General features: G+C 62.0%; 1 protein-coding gene across 1 annotated transcript in view; it reads right to left on the bottom strand.

Moving 5' to 3' along the window:
* Positions 1-507: 507 nt before the first annotated feature.
* RBM19 (RNA binding motif protein 19) overlaps positions 508-18,019 on the bottom strand; it is an 81,761-nt gene continuing 64,249 nt past the window's right edge. Inside the window, exons 23-25 of the mRNA XM_079762553.1 lie at positions 17,491-17,611; positions 3,101-3,213; positions 508-2,914 (exon numbers count right to left, since the gene is read on the bottom strand). Of these exons, the coding sequence (XP_079618679.1) occupies positions 3,116-3,213; positions 17,491-17,611 (219 nt within the window). The 3' untranslated portion in view covers positions 508-2,914; positions 3,101-3,115. The remainder of the gene's footprint in view (positions 2,915-3,100; positions 3,214-17,490; positions 17,612-18,019) is intronic.

Raw genomic sequence — 18,019 nt, 5'->3', positions numbered from 1 at the left:
GGCTTGCAAAGGTCAGGTATGGGAAGGTGTCTATTTCTACGCCTGGGGCAAAACGGGGAACAAATGATCATCAAGCACGCGGTCCCTCATCTTTCAGTGCGAATACTGCTGGGAAAAGACTACTTATTGGGCGTGACGCTCCGCAGAGAAGCGGGTGGAGACCCCGAGGGGCGTTTCCCAGGATGGAGTGTGTCCCACTTCTGCGAGGCCCACCAAAGGGTTAAAGTCATTTTCATTAAAATTTAAATTTCAGCAGGCGCTCGCCGTCCTTTGAACGTTTGACTGGCAACCATTTCATATTTCAATCTCGGCAGAACAAATTGAATTAGATGTTGAAACCGAGCTCGGCTCTGTTCAGCAAAGCCTGCGTGCGCGGCGGGCACTAATCCTTTCCGAAGGCTGCGGCAAGCGGCGCTGCGAGGCGGGCCGGCCGAAGACAAACGGGCCAAGGAGGCGGCGAGAGGAAACACGGCAGACTGCTGGAGGCTGTCCTCGGCCTGGCTGTGGGTCCCTGGGCCTGGGGGACGGGCCAGCGTCTCTCACCCTGTATCCCAGGTGCCCACCAGGGCCTCGCACACAGGGGCACCTGCTGAGTGTTGAGTGGATGGACGGACGAACAGATGGATGGATGGATGGACACCTGGGGTGAGGATCAGCAGGTGGCTCTGCCAGTCTCTGCCTCTGGCCTGTGCCCTTCCTGCCCTGCCTTTCTGAGAAGCCACAGGTGCCTGGCGCCCTCGATCTGAGGTGCTTCCGCTGGAGCCTGGGCTCATGTGGTCCCGATCCTTCCCTCAGCCCCTGCCCCGAGTGCCGGCCCGCCGGAGGATGCCAGCTGGCGTTGCCCAGGAGGAAGGAGGAGGCCTCCCCTGTACACCCAGACACCACCCCACGGCCGTGGGCCTTGGCCAGTGCCAGCGACCCCGCTGAACCCCGTGATCCTGGCTTCACCTCTCCTCTGCTCTCCCGGGAGCCCGCTCCACTCTTCCTCCATCACATTGTCTCCCCAGCTCTGTCCCGGCCATGGGGGTGAAGGACCCCTCTGCCAAGGGGAGGAGCCTGTCTCCCGCCCCCCACACCAGCCTACACAGGCATCGGGGCCCCGGGTGGCACTGCGTTCCCTGTGCCTTCATTTCTCCCAGACCTTCTGGTTGCCGGGACCACTGAAGTCCCATCCTCACTTCACACTTGACAGAGCCCCTTCCCGCAGCTCTCTGGCGCCCACCTCCCTGGGGACTGTCTGTCGCCGCAAGTTCCCCAGGTCACCCTGCACACTGACGGATGCTTTTCTCCTAGCAGGCGGCCCCTCTTCCCAAAGGGGCGAGACGGGCGCCTCCTGTGGGCCAGGCCCAGTACTGACCTGGTTTTACTTTATTAAGACCTCGCTAGCCACACCTTCCTTCACTCCAGAATAATGATAATAATAACAAGGCAGCTACCTGCCCCGCCCCCACGCCGTTCCCTGTCACAGCAGCCTGTGCGAGGACAGCTGGACTCTGAACCAGGGGTCGGCAATCCCCAGCCCTGTCCCTCCCCTGACAAAACAGCTGCTTTAACAGAGAGGAACGGCCAACGCTGGGTGTTTGACCAGCAGGACCCACGGGCCCTGCACAGAGCAGAGGGAAGAACGGGCGGGCCCCAGGCCTGTCACCCCGAGACCCTCGGTGGCTGGGGAGCCTGGCCACCACGCGTCTGGCCTGGGGAGGTTTATCATCGACCCCACCACAGCCCCCGCCAGAAGGCTGTGGTCCCCTCTGTACAAGCGGGGACGGGCCACACTGGGCCCCTGGGTGCGTTTCACAGGCCCAGCTCCAGGTTCGGCAGCGATAAGCTGGGGCTGCTCAGAAACGCCTGCCCCCGGGACACGGGGCAGACAAGCACCCTCGAAGGGCAGCGGGGGCGGGGAGCGCAGCGGGGGTCCCAGCCACTCTGAGAACTGGATGAAGACTAACCCTCTGCAATGAGAGGCCAGGTTCACACATAAAGGCAGGAGGCTCTTAGACTCCCGTGGAGCCCCGCCCGCAGGCCCCACGTTAAGCAGTAAACAAGAGTCAGTGGGACGAGCCTCGATGGGTTTAGTCCCAGGACCATCTCCGAGGGAGGCATACAGCCGCACGCTACAGGAAAAGATGCTGAGGACCAGCAGGGACCGCCGTGGTCTGCGGTGACACAGCTGGGGATGGCCAGGCCGAGATTCCGACCCAGGTGGCACGGGCTGTAGCTCTTTCCTCTCCACTACCCTGCGTCCTGGTAAGTGCTGGCACAGGCCTCCTCGTGCGGGAGGCTGGTCTCTGGCTGAGGTGTGTGCAGTGGGCGCCCACGCCTGGGAGAAGCCTCGGAACACTGCCTGCTGGGCTGGCACCTGGATGCACTTCACAGGCCCAGCTGGGCCCAACCCATGAGCCTGGCCACCAGGTCAGCAGGGCCTGCAGTCCCAGGTGACGAGGATGGGGCAGGACGGAGGCAGTGAGCAGCCCCTTGGACACAGACAGACGGACAGACGTAGGCGGGACTGCAGCTCAGCAGCCCTGGAGGGAGAGTGAGGATGGAAGCGCTGTGCCTGGCACCTCCCATGGGTTACCCCAGCATTTCCTTCTCACTAAAGCCCTGAGGGGGGACCCAGTCAGTGAGGAGGCTGGGCCAGGAGGTGAGTTAATGGGGCTGGTTCCCAGCTCCAAGGAGCGGCCTCCAGCCCCTGGGTCTGGGCAGTGGGGTGCCCAGGTCCTTGCTCCCGTGAGCTGGGCCCCTCTGTACCCTGACCTTCCTACCGGCAGGATGAGACCCTGTGGCGTCTCAGGACCTCGGAGAAGCCCTGTGAGCGCAGCAAACAGCGGGCTTGAAGGAGGCCGGTTGTTTTTGCTGCTCCCAGGTCCCCGTGCAGCCAGGAAGGACTCCCTCGGGTGCCGGGCCGGCCCCCCTGCAGGCACAGAGCAGCTCAGGACCCAGGGCTCCGGCGGGCGGCCCTCATCCCCTCCGACCCCGGACCCGCGGAGGGCGGGCTGCCTGCTGCTCCCACCCCCAGGCGGCGCCCCAGGCCCCCGGCCCACGGCAGGACGCAGCCACGGAGCGGCTGTCCCGTCCTCAGGGCCCTGCGGCCACGTACCCGCTCGGTGCCAGCTCACAGCTGAAGGGTTCGCTCCTCACTGTCATCCTCGCTGTCTTCCAGCTGCTCCAGGATCCCGTCCAACACCACAGACCGCTTTTTCTTCGGGGGCTCTGTGGGCGCCCAGATGGCACGAGAGGAGAAAAGAACAGCCGAGGGGGTTGGAGGCAGGCAGAGGGAGATGGCAGGGAGGGAGGGAGGAGGGAGAGGGGGAGCAAAATGGAGGGTGGGGACGAGGAATGGGAACGCAAGGGAAACGGGATGTAGTGAGAGGGGAGACGCAGAAGAAATAAGATGGAAACGGGAAAAAGAGCATGGAAGGGGGAGGTGTGAGAGAGAGGCCAGGGGGAAGCGGGGAGAAACCGAGAGAGAGAGAAGAGAGAGAGAGAAAGAGAGAGGAGAGGAGAGGAGAGGAGAGGAGAGGAGAGGAGAGGAGAGGAGAGGAGAGGAGAGGAGAGACACTGTGGGTTAGTCTCTGGCTTCGCCTTGGGGAGCTGCCTCTTTCTGGCCCAGAAACTCTCGGCTCTGGGGCCAACCCCTCCCCAATGCCTCCCCCAGAGGAAAGGACCCATTTGGAAGGGGAGGGAGGAGACCCCTCCAGCAGTTCAGAGGGTAAGGCCTCTCTGCCTGGGGTGAGGCCAGCCCAGCCAGGGCGATGGTTGAGGAAACAAGTGGTAGCTGCTGTTTTCCTGGAGGTCGCAGGCTCATAACCAAACAGCAGGCAGCTAGCACCCGGTAGGTGCCGAATAAATACACACTCAAGGGTTCCCGAGGAGGCACGGAGGGAATAACAATTGGGTGGTGGCTTTAGAGAGGATGGGTGATTTGACCTGGGTTTTGAAGAATGCAGAGTTCTCTGTGAGGGGAGGGGGAGGGGGAGGGGGTGTAGATGCGCAGCATGAACATATGAAAGGCATGGTGGGCTCAGCAAAATATATGCCCTCTGGGCCCCAAATGCTACTGACTGAGTACCTACTATGTGCTACAACTACTCTTTTCAATAGTCCAGCAGGTAGGTATTATTCCTGCCTCTCACAGGCGAGGGAACTGGGCCTCAGACAGAAACTGAACCCAAGCCCACCAAAGCCGTCTTCCACTTTTCAGGAAAGCCTCCGGGGCAGAGCGCGCCAGGGAGACAAAGGGAGGCAGGGGAAGGCGTGCTGGGCCCCTTGACCCCCCAGGATGGAAACGGAGTGGGGGGAGCTGGGCTTGGGCCCGCCCCGTCCCCTCCTCAGAGGGGACTCCCCTGACCACTGTCTCAAACAGGACCCTGTCCTCATCCCCCGTTTGCACTTCTCCCTGCAGCAGCACGTCTGGGTGAGAGACACGGTCCCGTCCACTGTGTCCTCTGCCTTAGCACACTGCCTGGCGCCTAGTGAGGGCTCATTAATATCTGACGAATGAGGGGTTAGCAAATGGAGTGGGAAGGGGGGACATGGCGAGCTGCCCCCTTTGCGAGGGTGAGGAAGGTGAGGGAGGCTGCCCCCCGCACCCGTCTGCCCGGGGAGCCTCAAGGCCTGGCAGCTGTACCCATCATTGTTAGTCATGAAAAGAGACGGGACAGGACGGGCTGGGGCGAGCGGCAGCCCACGGCTCAGACACCCGCTTCCTTTCCTGCCCCCCTCGATGCTCCTGGTTTCCTGTAATCGCCAGGCCCTGGAGGGGCACAATGTCCCCTGGAAATGAGTCTGTGGGCAGGTGATAGGAGCCGGGGAATAGCAGGGCAGCAGGCCATCACTGACACCCCTCACAGCGACTGACAATGCGAGTGGCGGTGGGGTGGGCTGGGTCTGTCTGATGGGTGGCTGTGCCCCAGGGCCCAGCACACAGTAGGTGCTCTGTGATCATTTGTTGAACAAAAGAATAAATGGCTACAAAGTGAGTCAATTTTTTAAAATTAAAACTGTTAATGTCGGGATAGCCATAAAATAAACCAGCGGCCGAGCAGGGATGTCACCTGGCTGGCGACACTGAGGCCCAGGAGGGGCCGCAGCCCGAAGAGGAAATACACACCGGACGGGCACTTTACAAGCAGCATCTCACCAGAGTTCCACCAGCACCCCATTTCCCAGGGGGGGGGAAGACAGAGGCGTAGACACCAGCATACCCCGAGCCCCACAGCGACCACGCGGCAGCCTCAGTGTCCGAACTGCACCCCATACCTGAGGGCCGGGGCATGGCCAAGGTCACACAGGACCTGTGAAAGGGCAGGTGGCGCCACACCTGGCTTTAGAACGAGGCGCGTGTGGCTTTAGCACTTCCAAGCTGTGTGACTTCAGGCAGGCGTGTTCGCTGTCCGAGACTCAACCCCTCATGTTTACAGGGGGGAAAGGGCGAGCCCTCCACCCCCGCCCTCCTCGGCGGCCACCCCTGCTGACCCCAGGCCTCCCTGACCGTCTGGTGCAGGCCAGGGGTCCTCCTTCCCGCGAACACCTCTCAGAGCACCGCTCAGGAGCTCGGGCGCTGGTGCCACAGCCCTATCATGGACTCAGCCCTTCCGTGCCTCAGTTTCCCCATCTGCAAAATGGGTGCGCTATTAATAAACTACCCCTCATGGCTTGTTGGGAGGATTAAAGGAGTGAAAGCAGAAATGCCGGCACCTGGGAGGGTCCCGATGATGCTGAGACCGTGTCTTTGTCACTATTAGACCCACAAGAGGCGTGGATGTCACATGTCTCTCTCCCATCAGGCCGACCCACACTGCCTCCTCTCCCGCGGTTGGAAAACAGAGGCCCGGGGCACCCACTGACCGCTGTGCGGTGAAGGGTTTGGGAGGCAGGCTGGCTGAGGTCCCAGGCCTCCCACTTCATGGCTCAGTGACCTTGGGCAAGTCACCTCCGCTCCCTGGGTCTGGGCACTGGGGTTGAAAACAGGACCCCCCCTCCCGGGGTGGGGGCTGCGAGGGCCAGTGCGTGGGTCTGGGCTCACGCCGGGCACCCCCTTACAGCATCCTCTCGTGGGCCTGGCATCTCTGGCTCAGGTGGGGCCCCCAGAAGACACATCAGGCCCTGACTTCCCACCCAGCAGCCCCCGCGGGCCCTGCCGCTCACGGAGCACCTGCTCGCCGGGGCAGCTGCAGAAATCCCACTTCCCACCATCAAAGCCTCAGTGGGTTTTCACCAAATACACACAATGCAGAACCGGGAAAAGGTGTAAAATAAACACACGCAACAAGCTGCGTTCCTTTCAGTGTCACAGCTGCACCCGAAGATAAACAACGCGCGGATGTCGCCCAACATCCACACCCGAGAAATTAACTTGACAAAAAGCTCAGCCGGCCCCCAACAGCCCCCCCAGCCCTGCCCCCGCCCCCCCCACCTCCAACCACCATTCTGCATTTCTGGAGTTCCCATCTAATGATTTTATTTTTCAATTAATTCCTTGACAGAATGCCAGCCCATGTCTCTCTGCCGTCCCTGGCTGGCGCTGGCGCCCTGCATGGAAGGCACAGGCGGGCAGAGAGAAAGGCGCAAGGGGGTGGGCGGGGAGCTGTCGGGAGGACAAGAGAAAGCGCTTCGTGGGGTTTTGTTTCGGAGGCAGAACGTTGAGGAAAGGCAAGTGGGGAGAAGGCATCTGAGCGGCACCGGAGGCCAGGCAGCGGGAACAGCCGGGGCGGGGAGGGCCTGCGTGCCAGCTGGAGCCGGGCTGCGGGCTGTACGCCTGCTGCTCCCGGCTCCCAGCTGGGCGACCCGCGCCAGGGGCCGCGCCTCTCTGGGCTCAGTCTGCAGTTACTGCACAGCACCCAGCGCCGAGGGTTCCTAAGAGTATTAGAAGAGCTAGCACACAGTAGGCGCTCAATAACGGTTAGCCTACTTACTGTCATTGATAGGAGCTGCTACTGTCCCTTCCCGTCTCTGTGAAACCTGGGCCGGTGCAGAGGCTTCAGGGCCCCCTCCTGGGGTGACCCACCCACAGCATCAGCAAGCGGACCTGGAGACTGAAGGGAGCTAAACTCCACACCTCAATGTTCCTCTCTGTCAAGTGGGTACAGCGCCTGCTCTCCTGATCTCACGGGGGACTTTAGGGTTCCTGCCGGCAGGCATTCATAGCAAGTATTCACTGGGCATCTACTCTGTGCCGGGCCTGGTGCTGGGGATACAGCACCAAGAAAACCCCAACGGATCTACTGACCCACCGGGCGTGGAAGCCATGCTGGGCCCCAGGGTGGGCAGAGCCGGAGCCCCCGCTTCCCTCTGAATTAGAGTCCTGTCTGCAGAAAGGGCATGGTGCCCACTGTCAGGCGAGACGGCACGCAGAGGTGCCGAGGAGCAGACGCTGGGAGTGTGCGAGGACACCCAGAGGGTAGCGGAGCCCAGTCAGCTGAGGACCCTGCAGACGCAGTGGGCACTGCGGGCTGAGCGGGAGGAGCTGGCGTCAGCGAGCGCCTGCATCCTGGGTCCTGGGTCGGAGCTCTCCAGGCTCCGGGCAGCAGGCTGGTGGACTTCAGAACACCCAGAGCCGGTGATATTCTTGTCCCATTCATCAGGTGTGGAGGCAGCCACTCTGGGCTTTGGGGAAGGCACATGACCACTCCCAAGCAGGGCCTTGAACTTGGATCCACAGTGATCCCCACGGCCCCAGGCTCAGCTGCCGGCCCCCTAGTGGCGACCCTAGCCCAACCCTCAGCAGGCAGAGGGCTGGGGGAGTGTCCAGGCGACAGTGAGAGGAAGAGAGAAAAGGAGGCAGGCCAGACTGGAAAGCACCCGCACTCCCTGCCGCAGGCCTGGAGGGACCCTTCAGTTTCGAGTGGCTGGGTGGACATGAGCTGCCTGTCCCCTTCGCCGGGCACAGACCCTGGGTCGGGGTAGAGGCTGAAAGGAAGGGAACAGTACGGGCGCCTCACAGGCCTGATGTGGGATGATGTCTGTACCAGGAGCTGTGAGTGCCAAGGCCTGAAGGGCAGGCAGACACGTGATGCAGTCGGTGGTCTAGGGGGGTGACTATAGGGAGGGCCGCGGACTGTGGCAAAAGGAAGGCCGCGCACCTCAGCCACCGCTGCTCACTGGGATGCAGGACCAGGGGGTCAGATCCTTTTTTCAAGAGAAGCCAGATTCTCAAATTTCAGGCCAAACCTGATAGCAAAAGAGTGGTGATTACTAAGAACCATTGGTTTCCATGCCTCGTGGGCAAGATGAAGATCTGCGGCCGATCTTAGTGGAGGGCTGGCCCACGCAGCCTGACCTTCTCTCTCCTCCGTCTGCAGAGCCCCCTGGCTCTGCCTGTGATCATGGAGCAGTAATAACCTCCTTGCCTGTGTGTCCTCCTGCGGTTTCTCGGCCTGGGCCAGCCCCGAATCCAGAACAAACCTGGCCGCCCCCTGCTGCCAGCCAACCCTGGAGGGAAGCCCACCACCTCCCGCCCCTGCTCCCAGCGCTCTGGCCCCCAGGCCCCCGGGCCTCGTCCAATCCGAGCCCAGCCCCTGCCCCTCCCAAGTCGCTCTGAAATTCTCCTTCTGTCAGTTTAATTCCGTGATGGATGAGGAAGAGCAGGAGAAATGGCCCGCACAGCTGGTTTCCCCGTTAGCCCTAGCAGGGAATCCTGGCCTGGCTGGCGACGGCTGAGTGAAATGTTTGCGGAACGCAGAGAACACAAGTCAATAACAATTTAGCTGGATTGGGAGCAAGTACCTTCCCGCACGGACAGCCGCTCCCGGGGGAAGGGGCCAGGAGTGTGCAGGATATTGCCAAGCGCTTGGAAATATTTCCAAAACACCACTCAAAGGGGCTCGGGGCGCGGGGGGCGGCGGAGGAGATCGGAGGACACCTGCCCCGGCCTGCTCAGCCTCCCAGCACCTCTGCAGGGAGGAGCACCGGCCTTGGGAGCGTGGCTCCCTCCCCACGCTCGCACCCTTGCTAGCAGCCGCTACCTAGGAGCTGCCTTGACCAAAACAATTCCCGCTCCTTCATTTTTCTTCCCTCCATTCTGCCTCCGCCAGCTGAGGGGGCTGGGGCGGGAGAAAAGTGGGTCTCCAGGCCAATTCTACCTCTCCTGGGGCCACCTGCCAGCAGAGGGGAGCGGGGAGAACAAACCACACTCCTCCGGACAGGGAAGGGCACCCACCTCCACACCAGGGATACCACACCGCCCCCAGGCCCCTAACCCCCCGGTGGCCTTTCCCTGGCAGGCCCTTCGTGGCGACTGGGACAGCCCCCTCACCTGCCACCAAGAAGCCTGAGGAGGGAAGAGAACCACCCAAATGCAGGGATAAAGCGAGGCCAGGCGGGCTCCGGGACCTGTCTGCCTCCAGGGCGCTGGGAAGACCCACGGCAAAGGGGTCTCTGAATGACACATCCTGTGACTCCGCCCACTTGCTTGAACTCTCCTGACTGTGACTGTCAAAGCCCAGTGATTGCTTTCCCGGCCAAGACCAAGGAGGCGTATTTGCAGGGGCTGGCGTGGGGATAACAGGCTCCCCGGCCCCCGATCTTTGGAAAATGTGCCATCTCATGAGTGATTAAGTTATGGGGGGGGGGGGGGGGGGATGTGGGTGAACTGATGCAGGCTTTAAATATCATCTGTGTGCTGATGGCTTCCAAATTTATATCCCAGCCCAGACTTCGCCCCTGAGCTCCGAACTCGTAGATCTATCTGCTTGACATCTCACGGGGAGCCCTAATAGGTATCTCAAACCCAGTGTCCGGGTCTTGCCTCCATCACCGCCGCTTCCCAGCTTCCCAGCCTCCCACGGCACCACCATCCTCTGAGCGGCTCAGAGCAAAGGGCTCTGCCCTGGCCTCAGTTTCCCTCCAGACTTCCAGCAGCAAGTCTGCTGGCTCTACCTCCACACAGTGCTCAATCCACCCGTTTCCTCCCACCCGCGTCTCTGCCCAGGCCACCCCCCCGCTTGCTGGGATGACTAGTGGCCCTCCCTGCACTCTCGTCCCCCCACAGTGCATGCCCCACGCAGCCGTGAGGATGCGGGCCGGCAGTAAGTCAAGCACACACTCCCCTCCTTCATCTTCCAGGGACTTGCCCCTGTATCCTGAGTAAAAGCCAGGCTCCCCACCACACCCACCACACCCACAGGGAGCCCTGCTTGTTACATCCGCTCCCCGCTCTGGCCACAAGGGCCTGCTAGGAACACGCTCCTGCCCCAGGGCCTTTGCACCTGTGGGACCGCCACCTGGACCGCCTTCCCCCAGATCTTTGGCTGGCTGGCTCCTGCGCATCACGTGAGAACACTGACCCCTCAGGCAGGCTTTTCCCAACCACCTTACTGGACGTCCCCTCCCACTCCGCACTGAGGGCACAGTATGTTAGCCTTTCTGATTTCCTCCCATGGCTTGCTATCGTCAGAACTGGGTTGTTATTAACTTTTTCCCTTTTATCTTCTGTCTCTCCCACTCAAACAGCCCCATGTTCGCTGTTCTGTTCCCCATGCGGGGAGGGCTTGATAATCGGTGACAGGGAAGAACTGAGTGAAGGAATGAATGCAAATGGAGGGAGAAGCAAGCGACAGGGCCTCCTTCCCAGGAAAACAGAGCATGCCGGGGGGAGGGGGGGGGGCGCGGTTACGGGGCCTTCAGAACTGTCTGCTCTCTGGGAAAAAGCAGGTCGTGGTGGAGGAATTAGCCGCTGGCAGCTTTTGGCTAAAATAAAAGCAGCCATTGCATGAGGCTTAGGGGCTGTAGATTTTTTCGGGAAAGGGTGAGACAGTATTTTAGGTTTTGGGGCCACAACGACTCCGCTCTGCCCTCGTGGCGTGAGAATGCAGCCACAGACACACACGTGCGCATGGACATGGCTGCGCACCAAAAACTCGACTTAGACAAACACAGGCTGTGCGCTGCATCCAGCTGTGGCTGTGGTTTGCAACCACTGCCCGACCTGGACTGGGAGCCGGGTCAGACAAGGCGGGACCATTAGGGATCTGGGAACGGCCAGGGAGAGAGGGAGGGCTGAGACAGGGTGACTGGTGCTGGAGTGCACAGAGCGGTGTGCCCTCAGAAAGCTCATAGACCTCTCGAGGCCTCCGTGTGCACCTCAGACTAACGGGAGCAGCACCCCTCTCCAGGGAGCTGAGGCCACAAAGAAACCACTTGGCACTGGTAGGTCCCCGACAAAACTCTCCCCCGTTTCTCTTTCGCCTGACTTGATCGTCAATAAGAAGTCACGCGATTGCTCTGCAGACAGGTGGTGTTCCCAGGCTCAAGGTTAGGCGTATCTGGCTTCTGATGAACAGGGCGCCAGTGCTGGCGACACCTGGCTAACCGTGGGGCCCGCAGCACATGGTCCAGCCCTCTGAGCCCCGGGACCCCGACCTGTGGGGGACGGCGAGCGGAGCTGAGCTGGCAGCGGCACGCCCTCATCCGTATTCCATGCTCAACGAGAACCGGCCATTCTGATGACTCGGTTCTTACTTACACTCGTTTACTCACAAGCAGTGACACCAGACAATCGGCATGTGAGCACCGAGCAGCAGGAAGAGGAGGTGAGGGCGTGATGGGGCGGAGAGGAAAAGGGGTGTCAGGGACGTGTAGAGGCTGAGCCCTGAAGGCACGGGGCTGGGGGCTGGGCTGACGGGACAGGGCTCCAGCCGTCAGCCTCCCTGCCCGGCTGGGAGGGCGGCCGTGTGCTAGAGGCCAGTGGCTGACGGGACAGCACCCCATCTGGGCCTGGCCTGGCTCGGGCGGGCGGGCACGGCGCCACTGCCAGCCACTTGCCATGCGGGTCATGTCTGCACTCACGGCTCCGGAGGTGAAAGGTGCCGCGCTAACCACAGCCCATCAGTCCTCCCAGCTGGAGGAAGACAAGGCGGGGAGCGGAGCCGTGCTCCCGGCCAAATAAAAGCCTGCTTTGCCTGCGCCTCCCTGGCTGTGCCCGTTTGAAAACAGAGGGTTCTGCGGGCGGATTGCTTCTGTGCCATTATATTCTCGGTGCGCGCGCAGGTACCGCGGCCTGCCAGGCCCTGAAAGCCCCTCGATGCTGCGACCCTGCTGGTTCGTAACACGCTCGGGAAGAAAAGGACACAGCAGCGGCCGCTTTCCTTTCTTCCCTCCCTGCTCGCTCTTTCCACCCTCCCACACGCCAGGCTCCGAACTGCACTTCACCTTCACCTGCCGGGGCGAGCGAGAAAGGAGAAGGCGGGTGCTGGGATGCTGGGCTGGGCAGGGAGGCGGGGGCAGGGCCGGGAGAGGGAGGACGATGCGTGCAGAGCGGTCGTCTTGCTATTCTGGTCCTTTCCCGAAAGCACCTGCCTGATGTCCTGGTCTTTGCTGGTCAGGGCAGCTTTTCAAATGACTTTCAAAGACCTGCTCTTTGCTGTTCAATTTCATGGGTATTTTGTAAGCATCAACTGGTAAGGGACAATATGACCCTGCCCTTGTCCAGGGACAACGGATAGAATGAAGGCGTCCACCTGGAGGGTGGAGGGAGTACAGGGGGGCTAAAAACCAAACTAGCTTCTTTCTGCTGGCAGCAGGGGAGCCCAGCGAGACAGCGAGCACCAGACCCGGCATGTTTATTTCCCACAACTGCGCTGAGAGCCAAGATGTTGGGAACACTCCTCTTCGTCACTACTGTACACTAATAACGCCTACTACGTGCCACACTTAGGGCTATGCTACTGTGTACTAACAGCGCCTACTACATGCCACACTCAGAGCTATGCTACTGTGTACTAACAGCGCCTACTACGTGCCACACTCAGAGCTACGCTACTGTGTACTAACAGCGCCTACTACGTGCCACACTCAGAGCTATGCTACTGTGTACTAACAGCGCCTACTACGTGCCACGCTCAGAGCTACGCTACTGTGTACTAACAGCGCCTACTACGTGCCACACTCAGGGCTATGCTACTGTGTACTAACAGCGCCTACTACGTGCCACACTCAGAGCTATGCTACTGTGTACTAACAGCGCCTACTACGTGCCACACTCAGGGCTAAGCTACCGTATACTAACAGCATCCTTCCTCGGCCTGGACCAACCAGAGTGCAAGAACGAGGGGGCTGTTTTGAGCCCAGAGGAGGAGGCAGGACGCACAGTGTCTGTGGCACGTGGCTGTGCACCAGGAGCTTCACGGGCCCGTCTCCTTCACAGCCCACGATTCCCCTAATGGGGACGCACCTGGTCCCATTGTACAGGCGACAGAGCTGAGGCCGAGTGACATAAGGGACAGCTACACACCCACGGATATGAAGACTCGGTCCAGCAGGATGGCTAGGAGCCCAGGTCTGACTTCTGCCTCGGCTGGCCGCTAGCAGCTGAGTGCCCTTGGGCGAGTTATCTGCCCTCTCTGTGCCTCAGTTTCCTCATCTTTGAAACAGAGGGCAATGACCATACTTATCTCCTAGGATTCTGCAGAATTAAGACCCATGAAAAGCTGTAGGTAGTATCTCACACGGAATAAGGCTTAACAGATGAAGGTTATCACAGCAAAAACGATGATGATGACAATAATAATGTGTTATCTGGCCTGATGCACACTGAGCTGTCTGCCCCCGTGACGTAGGCTCATCACGGACCTGAGGGAGGAGAAAGGCTGCTCACAGGGGCCAGGCCCCAGGCCACCAGTTAGTGGCTGGTCTGCTGGGGAAGCTGAGCCCCAGGCACAGGGGTGAACTTGGGGTAACGGTGCTGACTGTGGCCACAATGAGGGCTGTGGCGGGGACCAGCGCTCCCCTCTGTCCACCTGGCCCCTCCCACTGACCCAGAGGGCAGCTAGGCGGCTGCGGTGTCACCAGCTAGCTTCCTGCTGGCCCTCCCGAATGGCTAAGATGCCTGCCTTTCATTCCAAGGCCCACATTCCACAGGGAGCCCTTTGTGTGGCTGAGCGGCTCAGGCCAGGCAAATGGGGCTCAGGGCCCCCCGCCCGAGACCTGAGTGCCTTCCTGGCACAGCTCGGGCCGGGGTGGGACTGGGCACGGCTCCCACTGCCCCGAGTCTGCCAGGGCCTGGGAAGCTCTGAACAATGCGGATTTCAACACAAATGAGCCGGGCACTTTTCGCCACAGGGGCGGGCAGAGCCGGGGGAAGGGTCCAGCCAGGAGGGCAGGAGGCCAGCAGCCCCGTTTTGAACATTCGAGGCCGCTGCGGGCACCTCCTGTTGCCTGAAGAGATCAAACAGACAAAGGGGTGGGTGGTGAGGGGGGCCGTTTCCAGAGCACCTGGACCCCCTGCCCGCAGCATCCGGCTTGGAACGGTCACCTGCGTGGGGGGCACCACAGCCAGGCGCGGCCACCACTGCTCGCCTATGTGACCCTGGCCAGTTCCTGCCTCTCTGTCCCTTCATCTGTCAAAGGGGAAGATTAAGGGCGTCCACCTCCTAGTGCGGGAGGGGAGCAGGAGGGGGCGGCCTGGGGTGCAGCGCCTCACTACTCTCACCTCCACCCTCCCTCACCCCCCGCCCGCAGCTTCTGCATCAGGGCTCTTCCTGCCACCACCCACCACCGGGGGATTCCCGTGGGGACGCGGTCCTCCCTCGCTGCGGGCAGGGGCTCAGAGCTGCTGGTAGCGCTCGCCTTTGGCACAACTGGCCAGCTCAGAGCCGGCGGCCCTTCCAGCACCCGGAGGGCAATGGCTCCAACACTCAGCACCGCCCTTGGGGCTGGCCCCACTCCGAGCCCGTCTCCGCCTGCACGTGCCCCGCAGGGTTTCCAAAGGACACGTCCACTCTGAGGGCTACACGACACTTTGTTGTCATTTATCACTTATTCTCTCCATTTCTGGAAGGAGCCTGCAGGTTCTAGGGAGAGGCCTTGGTGATGCTGGAGGAAGGAAGCTATGCAGGAGACACATACCCCCGATCTAACGAAGGCCCAAGACCTCTGACATGGCGTTGGCTGGTACAAGGCAGGGTGTGCGGGGGAGGGGGGCTGAGGGGGAGAGGGGAGGAGCTCTCATTGGTCTGGACCCCAAATCTCAGCTCCGCCACTTTCCACCTGAGGGACCGCGGGCACATCGCTGAGCCTGTGCCTCCGGCCACAGAAGCGAGGCAGCGGAGCCCACAGCTGTCTGCGAGATGAGACAGGGCGCGCCCCATGCTGAGGGTGGCCTGGCACAGAGCAAGTCGCTCACAAACGACACTGTCACCGGTTACGCCAACGCCCGTGAAATGGGGCTGACCGTGTCGCCTCCCAGGGCTGCGGGGGATTACGGGCAGAGCGCGCACGCACACACACACACACACGTACACACACACACACACACACACACACACACACACACACGCCGGCCTTTGTTCCTGTATCACTGCATCTGCCCCGCTGGGTCTCAGCGGCGCGTGAGGGGGCCGTGGAGATAGCCAATCCCCCCGAAGCCTTCCGAGCCGGGAGGCAGTGGAGCTCGATTTATCGAAGGGGCTTCTCTCGGCCACGGGGAAGTGCTGAGCCTGCAGGGGGGGCGCGGGGCCGGCAGAGCCCTTACACAAACATTTGCGAGGTGCGCTGGGCCTGTCGATGCTGTCGATAGGATGGCTCTCTCTGCGGGGCGGGACGCGGGGGCTTATGAGTTGTGAGCCAGTGACTGTGTGCGGAACCCCGATTTCTCTGGTTTCTTGTTCACTTCGGACAGACGGCCCAGCCTGGGCCTGACACCATGGCAGGCCCGGGGCCCAGGGAGGAAGTGATCGGTGATGAGATGAACCTGACAGTCCCACTCCGGGGACAGAGGTGGGAGAGCAGAAGACAGAGCAATCCCTGACACCGGGGAGGGGCGGCTTTCTGGAGGAAGTGCCATTTGAGTGGGCCTTAAAGGCTGCACAGGCACTTGCCAGGTTACAAACAAAAAACCTGAGGGGCAAGGCATTCTCCGTAGAGGGAACAGCATATGCAAAGACCCCGAGTCCTACAGGCTGGGGCACAGTGAACTCTGGGAGGTGTAGTGGGAGGGAATAGGCTACAAAGGCGCTGGGTCAGCAGAGGGGTTTTGTGCGGGGGACACAGTGCTGCGTCGCTGTGACCTGCTCCAGTCTGCCCACTGCCCCAACAGGACCACTGGGCCACCTAGAAAGCTCACGGCTCCACAGAGCGACCTCCCCCAACTGCCCCTAAGCTGTCTGATCTGGGAGGCCATGTGTCACTGCTGGGAGTGGGCCCAGCTGCTGATGGGGATGGGGATGGGGATGGGGACGGGACAGCTGAGGGGAGCAGCGCAGGGGCAGGAGTAAGGGCTCGTCCAGGAAAGCACTGTGAGCCGGGCCCCCACTGTCTGTGCTGGAACTCACTGGGGACAAAGGCAGCAGCCACGTCGGAGCACCGTGGGGGGAGCTGCAGGCAGACCACCCAGCCCCTCACAAGCCAGACCCCCGCCTTCCCTGCCACCCCCAACCCCGTGTCAGGCTCACACCACCTTGGGTCCCTCCGCTCAGGCAGCCCTTTCAGGGGTACAAACGTCCCCTCTGTGGGGAGGCCTTTCTGGACCTCTCGCTCAAACAACGTGCCCAGCCTCTCCCACCCGGGCCTAGTCTGGAGGTCACTGCTGCACCCCAGCCTCTCCCATCGGAGCCCACAGCCCCGAGGTCACTGCTGCACCCCAGCCTCTCCCATCGGAGCCCACAGCCCCGAGGTCACTGCTGCACCCCAGCCTCTCCCATCGGAGCCCACAGCCCCGAGGTCACTGCTGCACCCCAGCCTCTCCCATCGGAGCCCACAGCCCCGAGGTCACTGCTGCACCCCAGCCTCTCCCATCGGAGCCCACAGCCCCGAGGTCACTGCTGCACCCCAGCCTCTCCCATCGGAGCCCACAGCCCCAAGGTCACTGCTGCACCCCAGCCTCTCCCATCGGAGCCCACAGCCCCAAGGTCACTGCTGCACCCCAGGCTCTCCCATCGGAGCCCACAGCCCCAAGGTCACTGCTGCTTCCCAGCCTCTCCCATCGGAGCCCACAGCCCCGTGGTCACTGCTGCACCCCAGCCTCTCCCATCGGAGCCCACAGCCCCGTGGTCACTGCTGCACCCCAGCCTCTCCCATCGGAGCCCACAGCCCCGAGGTCACTGCTGCACCCCAGCCTCTCCCATCGGAGCCCACAGCCCCGAGGTCACTGCTGCACCCCAACCCGAGGACAGGGCAGGTGCCCACGAAGCCTCTCTGGGGAGGGACTGAATAATCGGAGGCCATGTGGCACCACGTGGGTAAGAGGTGGAATGCGGTGCTGTCACCGTATGGCCTGAGAGCCCCCCGGGCCGCCAGTGGAGCCCGGAGAGCGCTGGTGGAGAGGCCCTGGAGGGGAGCCTTTGCTGGGAGCCAGGCCACGAAGCCCGGCAGGAAGGGAGGGTACACACCCTGACCCCACTGCTCTCTCCGACTTCCCGCCACATCTCCCAGTGACCCGACAGAGGCCAAAGGGCATGGCGGCCACCGATGCCGTCCACACAGCTGCCTCCTGGCGCCCGGCCCCAGGCCCAGGGGTCCAGGCGGTTGTCCCGCAGCCCCAGCCCCGCCGCTCACCGTGGAAGTGCTCGGCCGTCTTCCGCCGCAGGGCCTGCAGGGTCACCTCGGAGTCCGCCCACTCCAGCACCAGCCTCCGGCCGTACAAGTGGGTGCTGTGACACAGGGCATTGAAGGCTCTCTGGGGACAGGACGAGAAATAAAACACAGCGCATCAGCGAAGCCCTCACCTGGAGCACTGCTTTCCGTCCCGCCCGCACTGCAGACCCAAAGGTCAGCTCTGGCCCCGATGACACCTGCTCCCGGGCGAGGCGAGCCAGCCGCTGGCACGTCTATTTCATTAGCGGGTGACGTTCCCAGGGGGAGAGCTGCAAGGGCCCGTGCAGTCAATGCTGCCGCCCGGGCCTGGCGTTGGGTCTGGCCGGGCACGGCGTGTGGCCTCCACCCAGCTGCCAGGGGCAGCGCCAGGGACGAAAGCCGAGTGCTGCCTGCACTCGATGGCGACCAGGCAGGCCCCTCATTTCCACGTGGGGCTCTGTCCCTCACTGGCCCTGGCGATTCCGGCCATCTCTCTGTGCTGCCTCTGCCT

The sequence above is a fragment of the Cnephaeus nilssonii genome, assembly GCF_951640355.1.
Source record: "Cnephaeus nilssonii genome assembly, chromosome: 22".
NCBI lineage: Eukaryota > Metazoa > Chordata > Mammalia > Chiroptera > Vespertilionidae > Cnephaeus > Cnephaeus nilssonii.
Note: the sequence above shows the minus strand (reverse complement) of the source record. Positions and strands in the feature narration are given on the sequence as shown.